The 25,765-nt window shown below is 37.0% G+C and overlaps 1 protein-coding gene across 1 annotated transcript; it reads left to right on the top strand.

Moving 5' to 3' along the window:
- On the top strand, positions 1–25,122 carry SAV1 (salvador family WW domain containing protein 1). The gene is given in 6 exon segments (XM_030319058.1): positions 1–432; positions 3,501–3,944; positions 13,821–13,940; positions 13,943–14,090; positions 18,115–18,258; positions 24,136–25,122. Coding segments are annotated over 6 exon segments (1,152 nt in total). The 5' UTR covers positions 1–338; the 3' UTR covers positions 24,338–25,122.
- The last annotated feature ends 643 nt before the right edge of the window (positions 25,123–25,765 follow it).

Below are 25,765 nucleotides of genomic sequence, written 5' to 3'. Positions count from 1 at the left end.
GGCGGCGGCGGTAGCGTTACTAGGCGGCCGGCGGCGGACCATGGCCCTGGCCGGGCGTTTCTGGCCTCTGCTCACAGAGTTCTAGGGCAGCATCGCGGAGTGGGCAGATATCCGGGAAAGGACTGACAGGCGACTGAGCTGTGGCCGGCGCGCTTAGCGCCCCGAACATGCGGCAGTCCCTGCGGGCGACCCGGGCTGCGGAGAGGCGCGGCGGCGGCGGCGGCTCGGGAGGGAAGGAGGGCGGCGGCGCCCGGCGGAGGTGGCGGCGGGGCCGACCGGCGCCCTGCGCGGAGCCCTAAAGAGGCTGCTTGGCGCGGCCTGGGGCCTCGTCGACAAGGATGCTGTCCCGAAAGAAGACCAAAAACGAAGTGTCCAAGCCCGCCGAGGTGCAGGGCAAGTACGTGAAGAAGGAGACGTCGCCTCTGCTGCGGAGTGAGTGTCGGGCGGGGCGCACCCACACCTGGCCCGAGCGGCTGCGGGGGGCCAGGCGGGGCTCCCGACGCGGCTTCCTGCGGCTTTTCTTTCCTACTGGTCTCTATGAAATACTGTTCTTTAATGTTTTGTGTGCCCGAAGTGGTGGTCATCGTTTAAAAGCCGATACAGTATAGAAACTTAGATTAGTCCCTCCTCCGTGGGCCTTCCTAAAAACAACAAACTTTACTGTCCCCCCATGGCAGAGTGTTGTTTCGTTTTGATTACTGGAAGCAAGAGGTTCTTAAGGAAACACTTAGGTTGCCGATTGCCCGATGCTATGGGGTGAAAGTGATTAGACTGGGGCATACTTTTTCCTCTTCTAGATACTTCAAGATATGCCTTGTGTTTGCAAACATTTCGGGTGTTACTCGTCCGTGCTGGGAGTTGTGCAAACCCGAGTAGAATTTCCTTAGCCTTCTGCTGGATGCAGACATGTGAAGAGGTGACAGTTGACCGTCGCTATTGTAGCCGCTTCCCAAAGCCTCATCAATCCTAGATCTTAGAGAAGCCAAAATCATGTGTATTTGGGTATATTCGTGAGAATTGCTTCAAATAACACCCTCCCCTCCGCCCCCCCCCCCCCACTCCAAAAAAGGCGAAGTACTGAAAATGATTTCTATCGTATTTTAGGAGAAATTGCCAGGAAGTTTTTTTTGTTTGTTTTTTTTTTTAATAGTTTGTATTTCTCTCCACCTCCCCATCACTTTTCAATTCAGGTATTTGACTCTCATTTTTCAGCTGAATCTTGTTAATTTTTAATTTTTGCTTGTGTGTTCAGGACATTTGTGAAGTAAGGAACTAATATTTTGATGTTTATACTGCATACTGAGCACTTGTGTAAGTGTACTTTTTGGAAGTTCCTAATAACCTTGTGACTTAACCATTAATTACTTCATACTGTAATTGGGAAAGCTGTTCATAGAGGTTCCTAGTATTTATCCAGGATCACGCAGAGAGGTGTGGAGAGCATTTTTTTTTTTTTAAGTTTAGTTACTTATTTCGAGAGAGAGCGCAAGTCGGGCGCGGGGGTGGGGGGTGGGGTGGGAGAGAGAGAGAGAGAGAGAGAGAAAGAAAGAATCCCAAGCAGGCTCCGTGCTGACAGCACAGAGCCTGATGTCGGGCTCGAACTCACATAACTGTGAGATCATAATCTGAGCCGAAGTCAAGACAGGACGCTTAACCAACTGAGCCACCAGGCATGGAGCATGTTTTTTAAAAAATAATAACCACATCATCTGCTTTGGAAATTTATTCTTGTATTTGCAGTTCTTTCTTGGTAGAACATCAAAATAGATTAGATGGATGCATCAGTAACCTGAAAATTGATTTTTATTTATTTATTTTTTAAGTTTATTTGAGTAATCTGTACACCCAATGTGGGTCTGGAAATCATGACCCCACAAATCAAGAGCTGCTTGCTCTTCCTGCTGAGCCAGCTCGGTGCCCATGAAAGTTGATTTTTAAACCTTTTTTTAGCAGTTTATTTTTCAGTTACATATGCTTTTAGGTTTTTGGTTAAATTTATGATAGGTTACAGTTTGCTGCAAATAAACTTCATTAAACATTACTTGAAATCATGAAATATGTTTGTCATACTTTTTTTTTTTTAACGTTTATTTATTTTAGAGACAGAGCATGAATGGGGGAGGGTCAGAGATAGAGGGAGACACAGAATCTGAAACAGGCTCTGAGCTGTCAGCACAGAGCCTGACGCGGGGCTCGAACTCACGGACCGTGAGATCATGACCTGAGCTGAAGTCAGACGCTTAACTGACTGAGCCACCCAGGCGCCCCACGTTTGCCATACTTTAAAGCAAATAATGATGTAGTATTTTTTAATTTCATCAAGTTTTGAGCTTGCTTATTTGAATATTGATTTTCTAGAGTTAGCTTCTAAAGCTTAATATTAGTGCTCTCTAATTTGTTTACTTAGCTAATAAAAGTTTCCAAATCTAGTTTTCTTTTTGTTATAAAGTTATTTGCTTTCTAACCTGGCGTGTCTAAGCCATGTAAGTTCTATATTCAGAAGTACTATATCCTGAAGGCCATTGTTCTGTTATCTTTTGTTTTGAATTATAATTACTTGTTCTTAAGGGAGCCATAGTTTGAGGCTTGGCATTTTTGAACTGCTTCAACATTTGTGTGCCTCTTTGAAATGAGATCTTTTTATTTTTTAATTTTCATAGCTAACTTTTTGGCTTTCCAGCTTTTGATTAGTGTACTAATGTACTAGTGCCACGTAATCCAAAAGGAAACCAGGTTAATTAAAGTTTTTTTTTTTTTCTTTTTAAAGGAATTTACCTTTACATGTTTGGGAATGACATGTTTTGTTTTATTCTTGAAATTGTGTTTGCTTGAAAAAGGATTTTTGGGAATTTTGAAAATGAACTGAAATCAACAAAAAAATCTTAAATTATACTGGTAATTTTATCTATTTGTTAGATTGTTTCCTATTTTTACACATTTATTAAATTTTTTTTAATGTTTATTTTTGAGAGAGACAGAGACAGAGACAGAGTGCGAGTGGAGGATGTGCAGAGAGAGAAGGAGACACACAACTCAAGGCAAGCTCCAGGCTCTGAGCTGTCAGCACAGAGACTGACTCAGGGCTCGAACTCACAGACTAATGGACCGTGAGATCATGACCTGAGCCAAAGTCGGCCGCCCAACCGAGTGAGCCACCCAGATGCCCCAATTTTTACACATTTATTAATGAGTATTTCATTAACCATAATTAAGCTTACTGACATTTCATCTTGTTTTGTGTGGTGGTATGCAGAATACATTTGATTCTAAGTTTACACATACCCCGTTGATATAAATTATAAGTTCATTTGAGTGGGAAAATATTAATTAGCATTAATTTTTAAATACCCAAGTACTATCTTAAGTCAGAATTTTAAATGATGTGTGCTTGAGTCCATTGAAATTTTGCATTTTGGGGTAATAGGTGTAAATGAACAGCTTTTGAAAAGTGTATTTAATTCCTTAATGAAGTGGTCATTTTACTCTTTGTTTTATTGTAGATCTCATGCCTTCATTTATTCGACATGGTCCAACAATTCCAAGACGAACTGATATCTGTTTGCCAGAATCAAGCCCAAATGCCTTTTCAGCTTCTGGTGATGGAATAGTTTCAAGAAACCAGAGTTTTCTTAGAACTCCAATTCAAAGAACACCTCATGAAATAATGAGAAGAGAAAGCAACAGATTATCTGCACCTTCTTATCTTGCCAGGAGTCTAGCAGATGTCCCTAGGGAGTATGGATCTTCTCAGTCATTTTTAACAGAAGTTAATTTTGCTGTTGAAAATGGAGACTCTGGTTCCCGATATTATTATTCAGATAATTATTTTGATGGTCAGAGAAGGCGCCCACTTGGAGATCGTGCACATGAAGACTATAGATATTATGAATACAACCACGATCTCTTCCAAAGAATGCCACAGAATCAGGGGAGGCATGCCTCAGGTAACTTAAAATTACAAATCCTACATTAGATTTATTAACAATTAAAAAGATGCTCTTTTCTGGATTGTTTTGGGAAGCCAACAGACATTCCCAGAAAAATACTTTCCCATTTTGCCAGTTTTGTTAATAATTTGGTAGAATGGGAATGTTAGAGTTTCAAAGAAAGTGGACGTGGACTTAAACTTGAGAAAAGAAAGGTGGATAGGAAGAATTGGGCATGGTAAGGGATAGAACCTACATTGTTTCTCTTAACAAAACTGCTTACATAGTTCAATAATTATTTCCCAGGTTGGTCAGAAAAACTTCTGTCAAATGGTTGGGTGTTAAGCCTGTTTTTGTTGATCTTTTTGGAATGAACAAACATATTAGCCATATAATTTTTTTTCAATCTGCTTTCCATGTTAACTTGGGGATATTTGTACAAGGGGCAGAAGACATAGAAATGCACAATTCTACTTTATTCCTAAAGTACTGGATTACACTAGATAAACTGAAGCAAGAGCTGAAAATTAAACTTTTATCTGATTGTTTTTTTCCTGATAAGTTGTAGGCTTTAAATCTTGACAGTATAAAAATAATACACGACACATTTACTTTCTAACTCAGGGAACTTCAAGGTGACTTAGAAATAGTTTGGAGCCTGAGTGTAGAAAACATTTTATACATTTAGTATTAATCATTTATTTATTTTCTCTGACCTTCTTGGTATCTGCCCTCTGTGCCCTGTGGTATCTTACTTGGGAAACAAAACCAACATATACACAATAATCACAGAATGGTTGTTAGACTTTGCAGTACTAAGTACAATAGGGGAGTCAGAAGAGGTGTCAGGGTAGGCTGGAATACTTTTTTTTTTTTTGAGAGGGAGAGTTCATATGCCTGTGCATGAGTGGGGGAGGAGCAGAGAGAGTGGGGAACAGAGCATCTGAAGCCAGCTCTGCAGGGACAGCAGAGAGCCCAATGTGGGGCTTGAACTCAAGAACCTGTGAGATTGTGACCTGAGCCAAAGGCAGACGCTTAACCAACTGAGTCACCTATGCACCCCAGGCTGGGATACTTAAAGAATGATTCGTGGAAGAGGTAGGACTTGAACTGTACTTTGAGCTTGGACTTCAGACAGGGGCAGAGGAAGGTCATTTGAGGTGGAAAATTAGGAATAACCTGGTGAAAACAGAGTAGACATGTAAATCCAAAGAACTGTGTAGTTCTAGTTTAAAGAAAGATGTGAGGCAGAATGCAGATTTGTGGTTCAACAACAGACTGAAGGATTTAAACATGAGTCAAATAGAAGCCATCGAAGATTTCAAAAAGACAAGTCATTCAAAAACATGTTTTTAATGTTTATTTTTGAGAGAGAGAGAGAGTTGAGCAGAAGAGGGGCAGAGAGATGGAGACACAGAATCTGAAGCAGGCTCCAGGCTCTGAGCTGTCATCAGAGAGCCCAATGCAGAGCTCAAAACCATGAACTATGAGATCATGACGTGAGCCAGAATCGGATACTTAACCGACTGAGCCCCCAGACACCCCCAAAAAACAAGTCATTTTATAAGAGCCAGTGTGTAAATATTACTAGTTGTACTCAAGATAGATGGCTAGAGAAAAGATAACTGCAGGTACCAGTGGTATGGGAGAGAAAAGGGCAAATCTGTGATGCTTTTGAAGGAAAAATTGAGAATTATGGTTTTAGGAGAAAGTAAATCACTGAAGTTTTGAAAATTGAGGAATAATGGAGAATAGTTGGTAAAAGCAGCTTATTTTGTGAAAGCTGACTTTGGAATCTCATTGGGACATCGAAGAGGAGAGCTTTCCTAGGCATGTAGAAATTAACATGGTTGAGTGCCTTTTTGATTTTAAGATTTTTTTTTTTTTTTTTTTTTTAAGTAATCTCTACTCCTCAACACGGTGCTTGAACTCACAAGCCTGAGACTGAGTCGCATGCTCCACTGACTGAGCCAGCAAGGCGCCCCTGTGCCTTTTTGTTTTTAAAGAGCATCTAGGTCAAAGGATTAGACAGTTGCATGCTTTGGTGTTTATTTTGGATATTTCTAATATTGAGTAATTTTAAATCTCAGGAATAATTTGTTATCCAACCAAAATAGTAAGCTTTTTAAAAAAAACTCATTTTTTTTTTTAGAGTTAATAGCTGCTTACTGTAGAAAATTTGTAAGTGGAAAAGTAAAGGGAAAGTACTCATCAGGCCGGAGATTGATAGTGTTTCAGTTAATTTCCTTCATCTTTTTTTTATGGAATTCTTTTTTTTTTTCATATTGTGATTGTACTCTGTATAGTTTCATACCCCTGCTTTTTACTTGAATGAGTTTCTTTTATTTTTTTTGCTTTAAAAAAGGTTTTTTTTTTTTGTTTTTTTTTTTTTAACGTTTGTTGACTTTTGAGAGACAGAGACATGAGCAGGGTAGAGAGAGGGAGACAGCATCTGAAGCAGGCTTCTGGCTCTGAGCTGTCAGCATAACGGACTGAGCCATGGCAGGCCCCCCTACTTGAATGAGTTTCTTAACATTATACACTATTTATGAGTAGTTTTGGTGACTCCACAATCATCCATAATCTTCCATTGGTGCACGTTTGGAGATTATATTTTAAATGTTAATGAGGACCTGACCTCAGCTGCAAGCATTTGGGAAGGGAAGAAGTGGGATACATCTGCATTGATGGGACTTGGCCACAAATGGGATATGAGAGATGAGGGAAAGAGAAAAGTCAGATAGGATTAGCATAGCACTTGGCTGCATAGGAGGTGCTGCAACTACAAATGCTTGACTAAATGAATGAGTCCAGAGATTTCACATCTGGAGTCTTAAGACAGTTTTGGTTAGCTGAGGGGTAGCAGGAATAATAGCTTAAAAGAATCTATTTACCATAAATACTTCACACTCATTTTTCTTATATTTATGTGTATTGGAGACATCACTAATAAAATTCCTAACACTTTTCTGTCTAAATATAAGTATTTAGAATTAGTAATGCTAAGTTAAAATACTGTTTTAAAATTTTGATTCACAAAATATCATTGAGGAAATACTGCAAGAACTGAATTTCTACTAATCCTCTCTTAGTGGCAGTCTGACATAGTTTTGGTAAGTTTAAACTTTTTTTAAAGTTTATTTATTTATTTTGAGAGAGAGGAGAGAGAGAATCCCAAGCAGGCTCCACACTGTCAGTGCAGAGCCCAATTCTGGGCTTGAACTCAGAAAACCTCAAGATTATGATCTGAGCCAAAACCAAAAGTCTGACGCTTAACCAACTGAACCACCTAGGTGCCTCTAAAGCATGTCATTTAAACAACAACAAAAATTTTTTTTTTAACATTTACTCATTTTTTTTTTTTTATTTATTTTTGGGACAGAGAGAGACAGAACATGAACGGGGGAGGGGCAGAGAGAGAGGGAGACACAGAATCGGAAACAGGCTCCAGGCTCCGAGCCATCAGCCCAGAGCCTGACGCGGGGCTCGAACTCACGGACCGCGAGATCGTGACCTGGCTGAAGTCGGACGCTTAACCGACTGCGCCACCCAGGCGCCCCAACATTTACTCATTTTTGAGAGCTAGAGACAATGCAAATAGTGGAGGGGCAGAGGGAGAGGGAGACACAGAATCTGAAGCAGGCTCCAGGCCTTGAGCTGTCAGCACAGAGCCCCAGGGGGGGCCCAAACCCATGAACCGTGAGATCATGACCTGAAGTTGGACACTTAACTGACTGAGCCACACCCAGGTGCCCCAAAAATGTCATTAAAAAATTTTTTTTAATGTTATTTTTGAGAGGGAGACAGAGCCTGAATGGAGGAGGCAGCAGAGAGAGAGAGGGAGACACAGAATCTGAAACAGACTCCAGGCTCTGAGCTGTCAGCACAGAGCCTGATATGGGCTCGAACCCATGAACCATGAGATTGTGACCTGAGCCAAGTTGGATGCTCACTGACTGAGCCACCCAGGCGCCACAAGAATGTCATTTTAAAAAAAGATTTGTGTTTATTAGAGCAGTGATCATATACTTGAGAAATTTCACTTAATAACAGTTTCTATCAGGGCAATAAGATTTAATGCTTTACCTTTTAGGAAAAAAACCAGTTCTTTGAAGGAGTAAGTGTCAGGGAAGGATTAATAATCAATTATTAACCGAGCAGAAAAGCCTAACAGCTGTGTTTTCCAGAAAGAAAAATAATCTGAATAGGAAAAAGTAGCTGGAAGTTTCTTGAATTTATCCTGAAAAGACTTGAAACTTCATTATATTTTCATGATTTATGCTGACGAGAGTTCAAGGAATTTGAATGAATGGAAAGGAGAAAGTTTGTGGGAAGATAAGATGTGCTATAGACAGATTTATTTCTACAACTTTAAATTTTGATTGTTTTCTAATGTAGTAAACATTAAAAAGATGAGGAAGAAAATAGTTTTGTAATGACTTAATGAAAGTAGTATATCCTGCCAATTACTTAGACTTTCAGGAAACACCTTATCTCAAGGGTTAACTTTATGTTACTGTATTTGGCAGAAGCCAAAAACAGATTGTATAAGGTCTCAAAGAGGTTTAGGGCCTAGCAAGTTCTCTGTTTAGCTGCGAAATTTGACCTTTAATGTTTTGGCCAATGTACTGGTCAGGCACCCAATCCATGTGCCAAAGGAAGGAATTCTACTGTTAACAGGAAGTCTTTAGTTGGAATACTAATGGCAGACTGAATTCCTTTGTTTTGCATTTAAATAATTTAGTTCTATACAGGTTTAAGTAACAGACTTCTAAAACATTTATTTAGAAAAAGAGCTTGCACACAAGGGAGGGGGGAGGGGTGGGGAGAGGGGGAGACTTTTAAGCAGGCTCCACACTCCCTGCAGAGCCTGACAAAGGGCTCCATCCCATGATCCTGGGATCAAGAGTTGGACGCTCAGTTGACTGAGCCACTCAGGCGCCTCAAAACTTTTATGATTTATTTATGTATTTTAAAATGTTTATTTTTTAGGGGCGCCTGGGTGGCGCAGTCGGTTAAGCGTCCGACTTCAGCCAGGTCACGATCTCGGGTCCGGGAGTTCGAGCCCCCGCGTCAGGCTCTGGGCTGATGGCTCGGAGCCCTGAGCCTGGTTCCGTTTCTGTGTCTCCCTCTCTCTCTGCCCCTCCCCCATTCATGCTCTGTCTCTCTCTGTCCCAAAAATAAATAAAAACGTTAAAATGTTTATTTTTTAATGTTTATTTTTGAGAGAGAGAGAGTGTGTGTGTGTGTGTGAGAGAGAGAGAGAGAGAGAGAGGGGGGGGGGGGGAGGGGCAAAGAGCTAGGGAGACACAGAATCCAACGCAGGCTCCAGGCTCCAAACTGTCAGCACAGAGCCTGACGTGGGACTCAGACTCACAAAACATGAGGTCATGATCTGAGCCACGCTTAACTGACTGAGCCACCCAGGTGCCCCAGTGTTCATTGAGAGAGCTCACACACAAGCGGAAGAGGGACAGAGGATCCCAAGCAGGCTTTGTGCTGACACCAGAGAGCCCCATGTAAGACTTGAACTTATGAACTCAAGTTACCAAAATTGAACTGAAAAGTGTCAGACTTTACAAAAAAACACTGAAGTTAAGTTTACTCCAGGAAATGCATAAATATTTAGTGAACCTAGAATCATCTTTAAGGAGATGTAAATAATCTTTAGGGATACAACTTTATTTGTAATTATTTTGCAGAGGAGGAGAAAAAGTAGTTGGCTTGGTTCAATGCTTACATCTCTTTATCAACATCTTGATTATAACATGGGCTGTGATGTTTAGTATTTTTTACCTGAGGCCTGTGGACCTTCCTTAGAATTCAGATTCATTTTATTCTCATATCCACTACAAAATTAGCAAACCAGAATTTTTTGAGCTTTGTCTATAAGGGCAGATTTCACAGATACCTGCCAGCTGTAATTCTTTGGCGGCATATCTAATAAATCTTGGTGGAGAGACAAAATAATATCCTTGTGTTATCCTTTATCCTTATGTATGGGAAATAATTGTTTTTAGCATATGAGTGTTTACTCATATAAATGGAAGGTGTTTATATGAAATGGAAGTTATTTTGAGGATTATGAATGCCACTCATTCTTTTCTGAAACTAATCGAAATAATGGAAAACTAATTTTTTTCCTGTAATCTCAGAAACAAGTTATTTTTCCACTGATTGAGTTCAGACTTGGTAGCTGCTTTTTCTTGTAGTAATGTAGCATATTTTTTCTTTGAAGAATTACAGTTGATCTTTGTGTGACACTTTGTTAGTAATATATTCGTCATTTGACCATGTACCAACTCTGGGTTTTGGTAAAATAACTTACTTGAATCTTTGTTTCCTCGTCTGGTAAATTGGTAGTGATACTACTACCTTAGAGTTATTTTGTGTATGAACTACTTCATTTGGAAAAGGCCAGGGACAGAGAGACACTAGTAATGTCAGTGCTCTTCCCTTTGTAAGAGTGTTAATGTGCCCTTGCATGCTTTTTTCAGATTTGGCATGTTTGTTATTGAAGTTTCAGCATTCTGGCTGAACTTAGAGTGGGGGGGTCTCATGTGCTAGAGCTTGATACAGCTTTTTTTCCCTGTCTGCTAGACCTGTTTATTACTAGGAATGTTTGTGTTTTAAATCTTGGTTTTGAGTTATTTTGTACTGTACATTCTTCTCTCAATGGGTTTTATAAAATTATCCCAATAGTTTGAAAAAAAAAATTAGTGCCATAATACTTTGAGCAAGTATAGGTGGGGTGTTGTCATGAAAAGGTTAGGATCATGGTTTTAATAGGGCATTGGTAAAGGTGATGAGCCATTTTGGAACTTTGTGGACATCTTGGCTCCCTTACCAAATTGTTGCATTTAGTTGTCATGTTTCCTTAGTGTTCTTTGGTCTATGACAACTGTTTATTCCTTTCTTTGTTTTTCACAACCTTGATAGTTGTGAGGAATACTTGTCAGATATTTGTGGATCATCCTTCAGTTAGAGTTTGTCTCCTGTTTTTCTCATGATGTAGACTGGGATTTTTCGTTTTTGGAAAGAATGCCACAAAGTGGAATATCCTCTTCGTGTCACATATAGGGAGTGTACATGATATGTACTATGACATTACTGGTGATACTGAACATTCATAACTTGGGTTAAGATTTGCCAGGTTTCTCCATTGTACAAACATGATGTTTTTCTTCCATTTTTTGTCTTCATCTTTCTTTCCTGAGCATAGCTTTTATCTTTGTTGTCTTACCATCCTATCTTTGGGGTTCTTGCTTTTCTTTGTGATCTTCCTTCAGAGAGTTGATTGCTTCGTCCTCTTTTCTTTTAATTAATGGGAGGATATTTAGTTGCATTATTTTCCCCCTCTGCTTTGGGACATTTTTCTGAATGTTCATTTAAATAAATTTGTACCTTTTTGAAGAACTCTTTAATTTTTCTTAAGAATTGATGTTGTACTGGTCTTATTATACATATTGAATAAATTAAGTTTTTATTTGCCAGTTGTTTGAAATCTCCTCCTATGATTGCTAGAGATGGAAGCATTGTGGAAGGTTGTGGAGGGAAAATGAGAAAATACCAGAGTAGTGTTTTGGGCTAACTAGTTTTTCACAGTGCTCTCTTCTTATCTCTATTTCTTTCTTTACTGTTCTTACTCTATCTCAGATGTTTTTGGCAGTTATTACATGTATATTGAATCTGAAGGTTATGCCTCTTTGTTTTTTAGTTAAAGTTTTTATCAAGATAATTGTAGATTCATATGCAGTTGTAAGAAATAACTTAGATCCTCTGTACACTTTAGTTTCCCCCATTGCTGAACACTTTGCAAAACTATAGTATAGCTAAGATGTTGACCTCAGTACAATGCATCCATCATGTTCAGATTTCCCTAGTTTTACTTTACTTGAACACTTTGTGTGTGTGTGTGTGTGTGTGTGTGTGTGTAGTGTAGATTGTGTATTTCACCACCATAGTAAAGACACAAGAGTTCTGTCACCACAAGGATCTTTTATGTTTGCCCTTTTATAACCACACTCACCTCTCTTTCCAACCTTGGCAAATAATCACTATTCTCCATTTCTAAAATTTTATCATTTCAAAAATGTTATATAATTATACAGCATGTAACCTTTTGAGATAGATTGGCATTTTTCACTCAGCAAAATTCCCTAGAGATTGATATAAATTGGTGTATGTATCATAGTTCCTCTATTGTCAAATAGTATTCTGGGTTATATATGTATCAGAGTTCATTTAACCCATTCACTTATTGAAGAATCTGGGCTGTTTCCAGTTTTTGCCTATTATGAATAAAGCTGCTGTGAACATTTGTATACAGGTTCTTTTATAGGTTACACTTTCAGCATATAAGAACTGTGCCTAATGTAAGGTCACAAAAATTTATCCTCCTTTTTTTTTTTAAAGGTTTATAGTTTTATGTTTAGGTATATGATCCCTCTTAGGCTTATAGAAGGTAGAATGTATAGATTAATTTTTTTGCATATAGATGTCCAATTCTAACACCATTTGTTGAAAAAACTATCCTTTATCAAATTGTCTTTTCATCTTTGTTAAAACCAATTGATAGTGTATGTGTAGGTATATTTTAGGATTCTTTGTTCCATTTATCTGTTTGTCCTTTGCCAATACCACGCTGTTTTAATTCTTAAGTCAGGTAATATAAGGGGAACCTGGCTGTCTCAGTTGGTAGAGCATGTGATTCTTGATCTTAGGATCATGAGTTTGAGCCCCACCCTGGGCATAGAGATTACTTTAAAAAAGAAACCAGGTAGCTTGAATCCTCCAACGTTGTTCTTTTTTTTTTTTTTTTTTTTTTTTTTAATTTTTGGCTCTTTGGAGCACCTGGGTGGCTTGTTGGTTAAGTGTCCAACTTCACCTCAGGTCCTGATTTCATGGTTCGTGAGTTTGAGCCCCGGCATTGGGCTTTGTGCTGACAGCTCAGAGCCTGGAACCTACTTCAGATTCTGTGTCTCCCTCTGTCTACCCCTCTCCTGCTCAATTTTGATCTCTCTCTGTCTCTCTCTCTGAAAAATAAACATTGAAAATAATTAAAACAAAATTTTTTCTTGGCTTCTGCAGTTCTTTTGTCTTTCCATATACATTTTAGAGTCTGCCTATTTCTGTCTGTATCTATAAAACTCCTGCTGGACTTCTGAGTGGAATTATCTTAAAGGTCATTTCAGGAAGAATTGGCATCTTTATGTTGAGTCTTCCAGTCCATTAACATGATAGGTCATCTTTCAGTTCTCTCATCAGTGTTTTGTAGTTTTCAGCATACAGATTCTTCATGTAATTTGTTGTCTATATTTTGTTTTATTAATATGTAAATATTTGATTTTTTGGAGCTATAGTAAGTGGTATAATCTGTTTCCAGTTGTTGCTAGTATACAGATATTTAATTGATTTTTGTATGTTGACCTCATATGATGCTACCTTGATAAATTTACTTAATGGTTCTAGGGCACAGCTAGATTATATTTAAGTAATCATAAACCAGAAACAGTTTTACAAATTTATTTTTGCTGTTTTAGGTGAGATGTCAAATCTTAAATCTTGAATGGGGTGAAATTTTATTTTCATCACTTTTCCTTTAGCAATATACATACGTAGCTTTGCTAATAGCTAAATGTTTATATAGCCTGGTGATGGAGGCATCAACCAAAAAAAAACTAATTTCAAAGAGGAAATCTAGTTTCCTCCCTTTTTTGTAATTAAACATTAGTAATACTGGCTAGTTTCATGAAAATTTTTATTTATAATTATGAAATCATGGATTTTGGCCAAAGAGTATAAGCAGGATAGTTGATTTTGTAACTGTTTCTCATATGGCATATTTTTTAGCTTTGAATAATTGTTCTGTTCTTTTTCTCTCTTTATCCTCAGGAATTGGGAGAGTTGCTGCTACATCTTTAGGAAATTTAACTAACCATGGTTCTGAAGATTTGCCTCTTCCTCCTGGCTGGTCTGTGGACTGGACAATGAGAGGGAGAAAATATTATATAGATACAACACAAATACAACTCATTGGAGCCATCCTCTTGAGCGAGAAGGACTTCCTCCAGGATGGGAGCGAGTTGAGTCATCAGAATTTGGAACCTATTACGTGGATCACACAAATAAGAAGGCTCAATATAGGCATCCTTGTGCTCCTAGGTATAGTTTCACTTCTATTTTTAAGTTTTTTTATTGAGGTTATCTAATGTTAGATCTTGAATTCCTATTTTCGTTAAAGAGAAAGGCATCCTGAAGTTTGATATTTGAAAGATTTATTTTTAAAAGTTTATGACATTTTTCTTAGGACTTAGATTCAGTAACGGTTTTAATAATTAAAAAAAAATTTTTTTTAGGGGCACCTGGCTGGTTCAGTAGAGTGTGCGACTCTTGATATGGGGGTTGTGAGTTTGACCCCCATGTTGGGAGTAGAGATTACTTTCAAATAAAATCTTTAAAGACAAAAAACAAGGGATGCCTGGTGGCTCAGCCAGTTAACTAGTGCCTGACTCTTGATTTCGGCTCAAGTCATGATCTCACAGTTAGTGAGTTCAAGCCATGCACCAGGCTCTGCACTGCTTGGAATTCAGTGGAGAGGTTCAAGCCATGCACCAGGCTCTGCACTGCTTGGAATTCAGCAGGTGGAGCCTGCTTGGAATTCATTCTCATTCTCTCTCTCTCTCTCTCTCTCTCTCTCTCTCTCTCTTTCTCTTCTTCTTCTTCTTCTTCTTCTTCTTCTTCTTCTTCTTTCTTCTCTCTCTTTCTGCCCCTCCCCCAAGCACTCACTCATTCTCTCTCTGTCTCTCAAAATAAGCTTTATATATATAAAAAAACCTTTTTAGACAAACTCAAAAACACGATCATTATTCTTATGATCAGATTTTGCTTTAATATGCCAGTGTTTAGATTGTAGATATCCAGAAATATAAATAAATAAATAAAACATTTATCTATTTACATTTCAATTTCTATAAATAATACAGACCTTCCTCCTAGTGTGTCAAAATATTCTTCTGAATTATAACATCTTACTGTTTTACTCAGTTTCTGACACTTATGTTCTGTTTCTTACTGTTGTGAGGCAAGAAAGTGAAAATTGGAACTGTACAAAACATCCCAGATCTTTTTAATAAATTTAGCCAGTGAGGAGCGCCTGGGTGGCTCAGTCAGTTGAGCATCTGACTCTTGATTTCGGCTCAGTTCATGATCTCACAGTTTGAAGCCCCATGTCAGGCTTTGCATTGAGAGCACAGAGCCTGCTTGGGATTCTCTCTCTCCCTCTCTCTCTGCCCCTCCCCCACTTGCCCTCTCTCTCTCAAAATAAATAGACATTAAAAAAATTTTTCTAATAAAAATAAACAAATGTAGCCAGTGATCCTTTGGGCTTATCCTGTAGATCTCATTTATGGTCAGATTTCTAGTCCTGTGACTACTGTAGCCAGCTGTCACATGTGGCTCTTGAGCATTTGAAATGTAATTAATCCAAATTGAGGTATATTGTATGTAAATGTAAGATACACACTGGATTTCAAAGTACATAAAAAGCTAGTATTAGTTTACTAATGAAATTGAAAATATTTCCTGTTAACTCTCTCTGAACCATAAGATTTAAAATGGGTAGAATATCGCCAGCATGTTGATAGATGTTCCTTAATATCTAGCATAACGCAGATCTTTGGTGATAACAAACTTTGGCATTTTTTAGAACCATTAAAATTGTTGTGAAAATAGATTTTAATGTCACCTAAAAAACTAAGCTTTATCATTATTGTGTTATTTTAATCATTTTACATATTTGGATTTATTAATTCAACTTTGAAAAGTTTTTTTCCCCAGTGATTCCATTTAGTGACATTCAATCATTGTTTATTGAACAAATGAAATTGTCATCCTTTCAAAAGAGCCAGACTGGCCACTCTGCCTATTTTGGGCTCTGGTCCCTTCACCTACTCTCTATACCATTTCAGGCAAGCTGCTGCCTTCCCTGGACTCCATTTTCAGGCCTATGTCATGGGGGTAATTTTGAGTCTCCCGCTTCTACCTGATCACAATTCCCACACAAGAGCAGGGATGAGTTCCACTTATTCCTGCTGTGTCCCAGCGTCCAACACAGAGACAGGCACATAGTGGGAGCACAGTGATGTTTGTTGATGAATAATGATGGGAAATGCAAAAACAAACAAACAAATAAAACCCAAAAACCAAATGTGATGACAGATTGCTATCACCTGGTGGCAGAAGACTTTGTGGTCCTGACAACCAGATTTGGGAGTATATTGAGCTGTTGTTTTTTTTTTTTTTTTTAAGTTTATTTATTTTGAGAGAGAACAAGGGCACATGCATGTGCAAGAGCACAAGTGGGGGAGGGGCAGAGAGAGAATCCTAAGCAGGCTTTGTGCTGAGGCTCACGCGGGCTCCATCTCACGACTTTGAGATCATGACCTGAACCAAAATCAAGAGTCGGACGCTTAACCTACCAAGCCACCATGAGCTGAATTTTCTGTTTGTCATCAGTAACTTTTACTATGGAATTGTTAATTTTTTTTTTTTTTTTTTTTAAATTTTTTTTTTTCAACGTTTATTTATTTTTGGGACAGAGAGAGACAGAGCATGAACGGGGGGAGGCGCAGAGAGAGAGGGAGACACAGAATCGGAAGCAGGCTCCAGGCTCCGAGCCGTCAGCCCAGAGCCCGACGCGGGGCTCGAACTCACGGACCGCGAGATCGTGACCTGGCTGAAGTCGGACGCTTAACCGACTGCGCCACCCAGGCGCCCCTATGGAATTGTTAATTTACAAAGTATTTTCACAATTTGCTTCTCTTAGCAACTCTGTAGACATTAAACAGGAGAGAATAAACACCTTTCTTAAGCTCACATAGATAATATTAATAGCTGTTTATCTCTGTTATGCTAATCTATATACAAAACTCTTGACTTACATTAGCTCATTTACTGTTGAGAACAATCATCTTTGGTATGAATTTATTCCAAATTTACAAGTAAGGAGGCTGAAAGTTAGAAAAGTGAAGCAGTTCTGCCTACATTCATATAACTTGTAAGGTGCCCAAGCTGAGGTTAAAACCCTCCAGGCATATTTGACTGCAGAGCCGCAGTTCTTTTCCACCTCCCAGTTGCACTATCAAGGGATATTTTACTTTGTACCTGCTTAGAAAGAACAGATAAGGATAAAACACAATACCATTTGGATATTGATCTTTATTTTTTTTTAAATTCAAGTTAACATACAGTGTAGTATTGGTTTCAGGAGTAGAACTCAGTGGATATTGATCTTTAAATTGTTAATCACAGTCTAACATTTATTTTAATCCTAGTTTAGTATTGTAATGACCTTTTCTGGTATACACATAAATATTGATGTTTGGGGCAGGCTCTTCTGGTTTTGTCTCCAATTCTGAAATAGATCATTTTGACCTCCCAGATTTCTGTCTTTAGCCTTCAGGTGGTTCAGTATTTTTCCTTACCATTTTCCCATATAACAGTTCTCTCCCCACTTTGCTGTTCTCTCTGTCCAACCCGTTAGGCCATTAGAACTAATTAAAAGCATGGTCTTTTTTTTTTTTTTTAAGTCTCTGTGATTTAAAATGAGTTCTAATCAATTCTAACTTTGGTAAGTTGATAAATGCAGAAAGGAAATACTACAGTTAATGTGGATATTTCAAGCCCAGTCCTCACTCTTACAGTACTACATATTCCAGACCTTCTTTTCAGCCTGAAGGAGGAAGAACATATCCATTCTCATTTTGAGAGAAACTACCAACCTTTCCAATATAAATGTATAGCTAGTTACTAGTTATTACTGAAAATTATAACTCTAATTTTAAGTTTCTGTTATGAAGGTTATAATTTATCTCCAGATTTTTATGGCCTCCTTTGACATTCCTTGAAAAGACTAAATACTAGACAGAAGAAATTTCTTAAACATACGTAAAGATTTAGTTTAGATTTCGATCTATTACTAATGACCTGTTATTTTCCTGGAGAAGGTGGATTTTACTCAACTCTTTTGGTATAGTAAAAAACAAAAGGCACATCTCTGTTTTTTATATGGTAGAAGGAGTTCAGTTTAGGCAAGAGGCACATTGAAAAACATCAAATAATATTCTTTATAATTTCTTGTTTAGATTTAGAGCCTTTATCCTGATGAATGTTGATTCTTTTTTCTTAGTGTACCTCGGTATGATCAGCCCCCTCCTGTCACATATCAACCACAGCAAACTGAAAGAAATCAGTCCCTGCTGGTACCTGCAAATCCATACCATACTGCAGAAATTCCTGACTGGCTTCAGGTATATGCTCGAGCTCCTGTGAAGTAAGTGCATTTATAGCACAGAGTTTTATTGAGGGGTGAACGGTAGCACCTTTTTTTTTCTCTTAATAATATTGGGCTTTTAACTAATATTTTTCTTGAGGAACAGCTATCACAGGTTATAAAGTTTAAAGATCATTTGCTACAAATACAAGTTCTGCAGACATTTATTAAATCTTTCTTTGTTCGCAGACCTGGGCTATATTAGGGATACAGTAAGGAGCTTACATTCTCATAGCGGGTAGATTAACTTGTATATAAGTGATACATACCTTGTGATAAAAGTAAGGACCCAGGTAAGTCCTGGGTACAAGGAAGAAACAGCAGGATACAAGGGTGTTGAGGAAATAATATATGTAGTGGCTGTAAGTTCTGATATGAGATTATTTGAGTTTACTGATACTTTTTAGCTGTGTAACCCTGTGCCAGAGTACTTAACTTAGTTTTATCTTCTGTAAATTGAGGACAGTAATAGTACCTATTCTTAAGGTTATTAAGATTTCAATAAAATAGTGCATCTAAAGTATTTTTTATGAACAGTACCTTGTACATTGAGAGCTTAGTAAAGATGATGATGATGATGCTGCTGCTGCTGATGATGATTGGGGGCAGAGGTATAGAAGAGTGGTCAAGATTGGTCAGGAAGGAAACTAAGTCTGATTTCTGGCTCCATCACCTACTTACTGAATGACCTTGGACAAGTTCCTGAACTTAGAATTAAGTTTTTTTCTTCTACTGAACTGTGGGGGATAAATGATCACTTTTTTTTTTTTTTTATTCATAAATGATCACACATTTTAAAGCACATGGCATGGTGGCTGCCTTGTGTAAGCACTTAGTATGGTTTCTTACTATGGATTGGAGCTAGTAAAGCTGCACTGAAGAAGAAAACGCTAGGTGGGCCAGTTTTTAAAGATGTCTGTGAATTTGCCAGGCTTAAAGAGCCTTTCTCGTCTGGGAAAATAGAAGTAGGTACTAGGTCAGTAACCCAATGTGATAAGATTAGTAACATTGGTATATATAAAGTGCTATGATTTCAGAAAAGGGGGTGTTTGAAAATAAATAGTTATTAATTATCCAGTGCTTCCCATGTATCTTAGGGTGCTAGTTTTTGTGTATGTTATCTCATATAATCTTTCTAAAACCATTTTACAGGTTAAAAAATATTAAAAAATGGAGGCTTTATCGCTGCTAAGGTCATACAACTATTAAGTGGTAGATTTCAGACTTTTATCTCTAGTTACAAAGATCATGCTCTTAATTTTTGTAATTAATAATGCTCTGATTTAATAAATTATTACATACTGAGCAGCTAATAAATTCTTGTTACTTGTCTAGGCATTTCACACGTAATAATTGCATGTACTTTTAACAACTCTGTTAAGGTAACATTTAGTTACTTGTTTTTGTAGTCTTATTCTTTATTTCTTTTTTGTATTTCAGAAACCAAAATTATCAGTATAAAATAGCCCAAAGAAAAGTTTTAGAGAGTATAAGATGATTGGGCAGTGAATTTGGGGAAAAAAAATTAAATCTTTGAGATTCAAGTGAAAGGAATGTAAAACCTTTCATATATATTTTTTGAAATAGTAACTTTTAACCATACTTTTGAAGGATGATCATTGAAATAAAATTTGCAGGGGGTTAAGCCAACTCTGATCTAAATTTTTGCCATGTTACTCTGTGTTTACCAACCGTGTGTGCATCTGCATTCAGTCATGCATATGTGTATGCCTTTAGCCTAGAGATTTTAGAAGTTATTTTTCTTGCTTAGAGCTGTTTGTTTTTATTATCTTCTTTTCAGGCTTTTCATTTGAATAATTGATAGGTTACCTCAAGGATCTCATAATTATTTGATCATGATTCTGCTCATTTAGACCACATTAACATTCTCATAAAATTATTGGCCTTTTATTATGAACTATTTATTAATTTTTGGCCAACATAAACATTCTTCTCAGTCTGTAAATTCATGGGTGTTAATCTGTGGTCTGATATGGAGACAAAACAATCTTGGAGGGTTTTTTTTCCCCCTAAGTCAAATTTAAGCCTTGATAACGTAATTTTTTAAAAGGTTTTAATTATAGATATTATTTTGCAAGATATAAACAATACTTTTCAAAAGTTTGGTTTTAGGTTATTTGAAATTAGGTACCTAATTATCCATAGATGTTTAGCTTGGTTTGGTGCCTGGGCTAACCTACTGAAGCCTCTTTATCTGATTGTATCTATACAGTATAGGAATGGAATAAGGAATAATAGCAGATGGACTTTTCATCCCTTTTTCCCTCTTTTTTCACTCTTGGTACCAGTTGACCTATCACTGTGTACAGCCTTTGTTCATATGCTAATATTATGTCCTACAGAATATGCATATTTATGTGTTCCTTAAGTCTGGAAGAATATGTGCCTGTTAAATTTTGTTATTTCTGGGAGTTGATAAGATCGAGGAGGGTTATTCTTCCTACTTTGTTCTACTTTATAATCATCATTAGGAATAACAAAAAAAGCTCTCCTTTTGGAAGAAAAAGATAGTACGTAAGTGAAATTCCTTGCTTCTTATGAAAAGAAACACACTCCCAGAGATCATAGCCCTTTCAACTCTGGTTCTGTGAGCTAGCTATAAAACTTTACGAAATGAACAACTTAGTTTTTTTTTTTTTTCCCAAATAGGTCAGAACTCTCAGAATAGGCCAGACTGAAACAAGAGAGCAAGTACTTCTTTATGGCTTAAAAACTTAAGAGTGTTAGGAACCTGTTACTTTTTAGTTGGTCCAAAATTTTTGTCTCTAAAAAGAATGGAAATAGTTGATATTGTTCTATCAACAAAGGATGAGCTGTTCTCTATGAAGTAGATAATGGAGAATCATTTACTTATCAAAGGAGAGGTTTTAGCCAAAAAACTACCATCTTTTCTCCTTTTGTTAACAGTTGCCAATCTGATTTCCAGAAATTTAAAAATTCTGTCTCTAGCAGTAATTTACCAAAATAATTTTGCATATACTTCCAGAATTTGACTTAGATTGTTCCAAATTTTTATTGATGAATTTTAGTGAAGTTGTATTTTTTTTTTTAATGTTTTTACTTATTTTTGAGAGACACAGAGACAGAGTGTGAGTGGGGGGAAGGCAGAGAGAGACGGAGACACAGAATCCTAAGCAGGCTCCGTGTTCCGAGCTGTCAGCACAGAGCCCGATATGGGGCTCAAACTCAAACTGAGATCGTGACCTGAGCTGAAGTCGGATGCCTAACCAACTGAGCCATCCAGGCGCCCCAGTGAAGTTGTATTTCTGAGGCTACTCAGAAGTCTGTAATGCATCATATAGCTGTAATCAAGCTGAACTCTAGAATAAGTTATAAGGTTTAATATATAACAGGAAAAAGCCATCAGGAGCATATTTACTTTCCATTGTTCCCCATACACACGTACCCCAACACCAGTCCGAGCATCACCTTCGCATGGACTGTATTTTATTCCTTATGGCTTGGCGGTCCTGCGGTGTTGTCTTGCCCCAGCTCTGGGTGTGGGTAGAAAGGAAAAATGTTACAGGCAGGACAGGCACAATGAAGGGACATAGGCTGCATGTCCCTGGAGCTGGAAGTAGTAGGACTTTTGGCTCCTTAAAGACAGCATTCCCTGGAGTATGAACACAATTTTTTGGTAGGACGACAGCAATTGATATTTGCATGTGTGAGTTATTTATAAGAAATTACTTGAATAGAATACTGCCCTAGGAAAAACAGCAAAAAGAGAAACTAAGTATAGGCTACTGAAGTAGTTTACAGCCTATTTTCTGAATGATTTACCTATATATTATATAAGTGACTAAAAATTAAGCCTGGGGAATCAGATAATTTGGCTAGTTAAGAAGCAAAGAATGGAAAATATTTACTTCTCCTAAAAAACAAAACAAAACAAAACAGGCATATTGGGAAGTTTTATATGAGAAGGGAAGTAATGCCATAGAAATAGCAAGGGGGCAAGACTTTGGACTGGGAATTGGCAAATTGCATACTTTTCTCATCTCTGCTCTTCTGGAGTGCTTTTTCTTCTTCCCAATGGATTTTCAGTAATTATTCTGATTTTGTTGTTTCTACCCTTAATCCTGTTTTTGATGCTAAATGCGGTGATTGGGAAGTCAGAAAATTGTGTGAAGCTATTTTTTTTTCCTTTTTTCAAAATTTGAATGCTTCTAGAGTGATAGTCCTATCTTAAAACAAGTGTGATACTTACTAATTTATCCTCTCCCTTCTTTTTCCTTGCTAGAAAGTACACAGATGATAAATGAGCTTTAATGTTATTATAGTTCCAACTGTCGTCATCAATTTAAGCATCTTGAATCAATAGACATTGCTGCAATGTCCTTTAGCTATGGAATTCTGACCTGAAGCGTTTTGTTTTTTTTGTTTGTTTGTTTGTTTTTTTTGCTAGGAATCATGAATTTGTCTCAAACAAATAAGATCTTAAGCTACATGCATGGCAGAGGTTCTAGGAAATACCTTGTAACTGTTATTTCATAGAGGCTCATTGAGTATTTCTTATAGTATCTCTCTTATTTATATTGGAGTTTCCCACTAAAGAGAATATAAAGCTTCCTACCAAGTATACCTGTTAGATTTGCAGCACTCAAGTAATTAAATGGGTAAATTTAGGATCCCACAAGATATATTTACCTTGTGGTTCTGCATATTGTGCTCCTGAGGTTCATGGTACACGTACCCAAGTTGTACAGAAATATGTCAGTGTGGCTCATATTGACTGCTCATTATTTGTTTACGGTTTCCCTTTTTAAAAACCCTTTTTTAAAAATATATTAGATGATACTTTTGGAATAAGATGGTAAGTGAATTACCAAAGAATCATTGGGTAGGAAATGTAACTATTAATAATAAATTTACTAGAATTTACAATCAAAGCTTCCTATTGTATCTGTTGTGCAATATGATTTGAGAAGAACTTCAAGTTCTTTGTCTAAACTTAACATTAAAAACTATTACTCTCTGCCTTTCTGATTTTTTAGTCACTAAGCAATCTTGCAAGAGAGATATACCCTCTTTAGGTTTCAGTTTTTTCATCTGTAAAATGGGGAAATTGGGAGTAGAGTGATGGCTTCAGGTCTTTCAATATAGAGTGTAAATTACTCCTTTTTATTACTTACTACTTCCCTCTCAGTATGAGACCAACTTACCATTGAAGGACTAAAAAGCCTTCTAAGATATATGTAAATACAATCTTACATGAGTCCTTCTGCACACACTTCTACAGTATACTTACTCTCATTTTGAAAATAACTTATTCTTCCCTTTCTGATTGAGTTTTTCTGTTTTAATAGTGTATACTCACCTCAGGAAAAAAGCCCACAAATGATGGTTCCTTTTCATTGTCCTTTTAGTTCCTTGTTTACTGTAGTGATAGCATTCTTCAGAAAGCTCTATCAACACTAATGACCCAGTGACTTTGCCCAGTTTTGTATATTATTTTCAGGCATAATGTGGTCTACAGCATTCTTAAGTCCTGATAATTAACTTTAGATGAACTTACGAACAGCAATAGCATGTGTGTTTTTCTGAAATTACAGAACCACAGTGGTCTGAAATCTGTGTTAATTGTTGTCTAATGTTACCATTAGAATAATTGATAAAGATTAAAGAAATGGGTATTTTTTAACTTAAATTGAAACGAAGTAGTATCAGCAGTTTTCTCCTCTCCCTAAAAAGATAGTCTGTTTAAATAAGTTAACAACTCATTTATTTTTAATTAAAGCTTATGGTTTGTTAGATATAATAAAGTTGATCTTTATAAAAATAGATTATTTTGTTGCTGTCAATACCTGTTTCTGTATGTGTTGTGAACATATGCATGATTATGTTTTAAAACAGATATGACCACATTCTCAAGTGGGAACTCTTCCAACTGGCTGACCTGGATACATACCAGGGAATGCTAAAGTTGCTTTTCATGAAAGAACTGGAACAGATTGTTAAAATGTATGAAGCCTACAGACAGGCTCTGCTCACAGAGTTGGAAAACCGCAAGCAGAGACAGCAGTGGTATGCCCAGCAACATGGCAAGAATTTTTAAGTTAATTTTTTTTTAAATAAAATTTAGGTTTTTGTAAGGGCTTTAAAATATTTTCACAGATAAAAAACTGCAAACAAGTACTTTGGTTAATAAAGGCAACTTTTTTGGAAATGATAAAATTCTAATTTTACATGTATTTTGTTATTAAAAATATTATTTTATTGAGCAAAAAAATGTTTATCATTTAAAAGCCAACACAGCAAACACTTCTAAAACGCTATATATTAGAAACTGCTTTGAATATTCTCAGTGGAGACAAATGCAGCAAGAATTGTGATTATAACCAGAGAGTAAATAGGAAATGATCACTTGGTAAACTCATACAGTAGCAGTACATTTCTTTAAAAAACAACCTATGCAGTATTTGAAAACAGATGTGTACTGCTTTAATGTGGAATATTGTCTGAAATCAGATGGTTTAAATATTATTATTGTGTAGTTTAAAATGCAAAATAGGATTTGGGACCTTAATTGTGATATATTTCTATATATAATGCATAGGGTTCACCTCCTCCCAAAATGGAAAGAAAGAACCCTTTTAAAACATGGTAAGAATGTATTTTTTGGTATGAAAGGGTAAAAGGCCTGTAATCTTTTAGTAATAAATTTAGGCATAAGGCCTTAGCCTGTATGGGAAAGGTGTATACAGCACTCAGAGTTGCTATCATTTCCTTACTTTTGACCAGGGCCCTTGGAGCATTTAGGATCATGGCTCTGATGAGACAGTGCAGGGTTCCGGACAGCATATAGCACACTGCCATCTCAACAGACTGGGTTGAGCTGCCAAAAATGACAATCAGGGACTCATCAAGAAATCTTGGTCATTAAATTGATTTCACGTATCTTCTAAGAGTTTGTCACAGAACTTTAAGATCACCATTTCCCTCCCAGGTTTTTTTCCTTTTAATACTTACTAAGATATTGTTCATAATTAGTGCAGTACATTTGACTACAGATAAATTTATGGCACTTTTAGCCTATAAATCTCTAGAATTCTGTGAATTTCAACATTAGTTGAAGTAGCTCTTCAGTTATATTTACCTGTGTTGTAAATATGTAAATATATGTTTAGGTAATCTTCCAAAATAGAGCACTCCCAGTTACCAGTGAGTTTGAATTGATAAAATGTTGAAAATGTTAAATGTTTGATTTTATATAACAAGCTTATTAAATATATTTTTGTGGAAATTAAATGTGTCATGTTTGAATCCATGTCTTTTACATAGTGCTGCAAATACTTGATTTTTCCATTCAGAAGGCCCAAAGGCAAAGGAAGCGGTATAATGAAAGGGACATTGAAAAAGGAAAATATGTAGTGGGATGTTAGCAGTTGGGAAAGTTATCTTTCAGAACATGTAATCAAACTTCTCAAATATCTTATGAACTCTCACACAGTCTTCTATCTTCATTATTCTTTCCTGTTACTAC

Source organism: Lynx canadensis, chromosome B3 (assembly GCF_007474595.2).
Source record: "Lynx canadensis isolate LIC74 chromosome B3, mLynCan4.pri.v2, whole genome shotgun sequence".
Classification (NCBI taxonomy): Eukaryota; Metazoa; Chordata; class Mammalia; order Carnivora; family Felidae; genus Lynx; species Lynx canadensis.
Note: the sequence above shows the minus strand (reverse complement) of the source record. Positions and strands in the feature narration are given on the sequence as shown.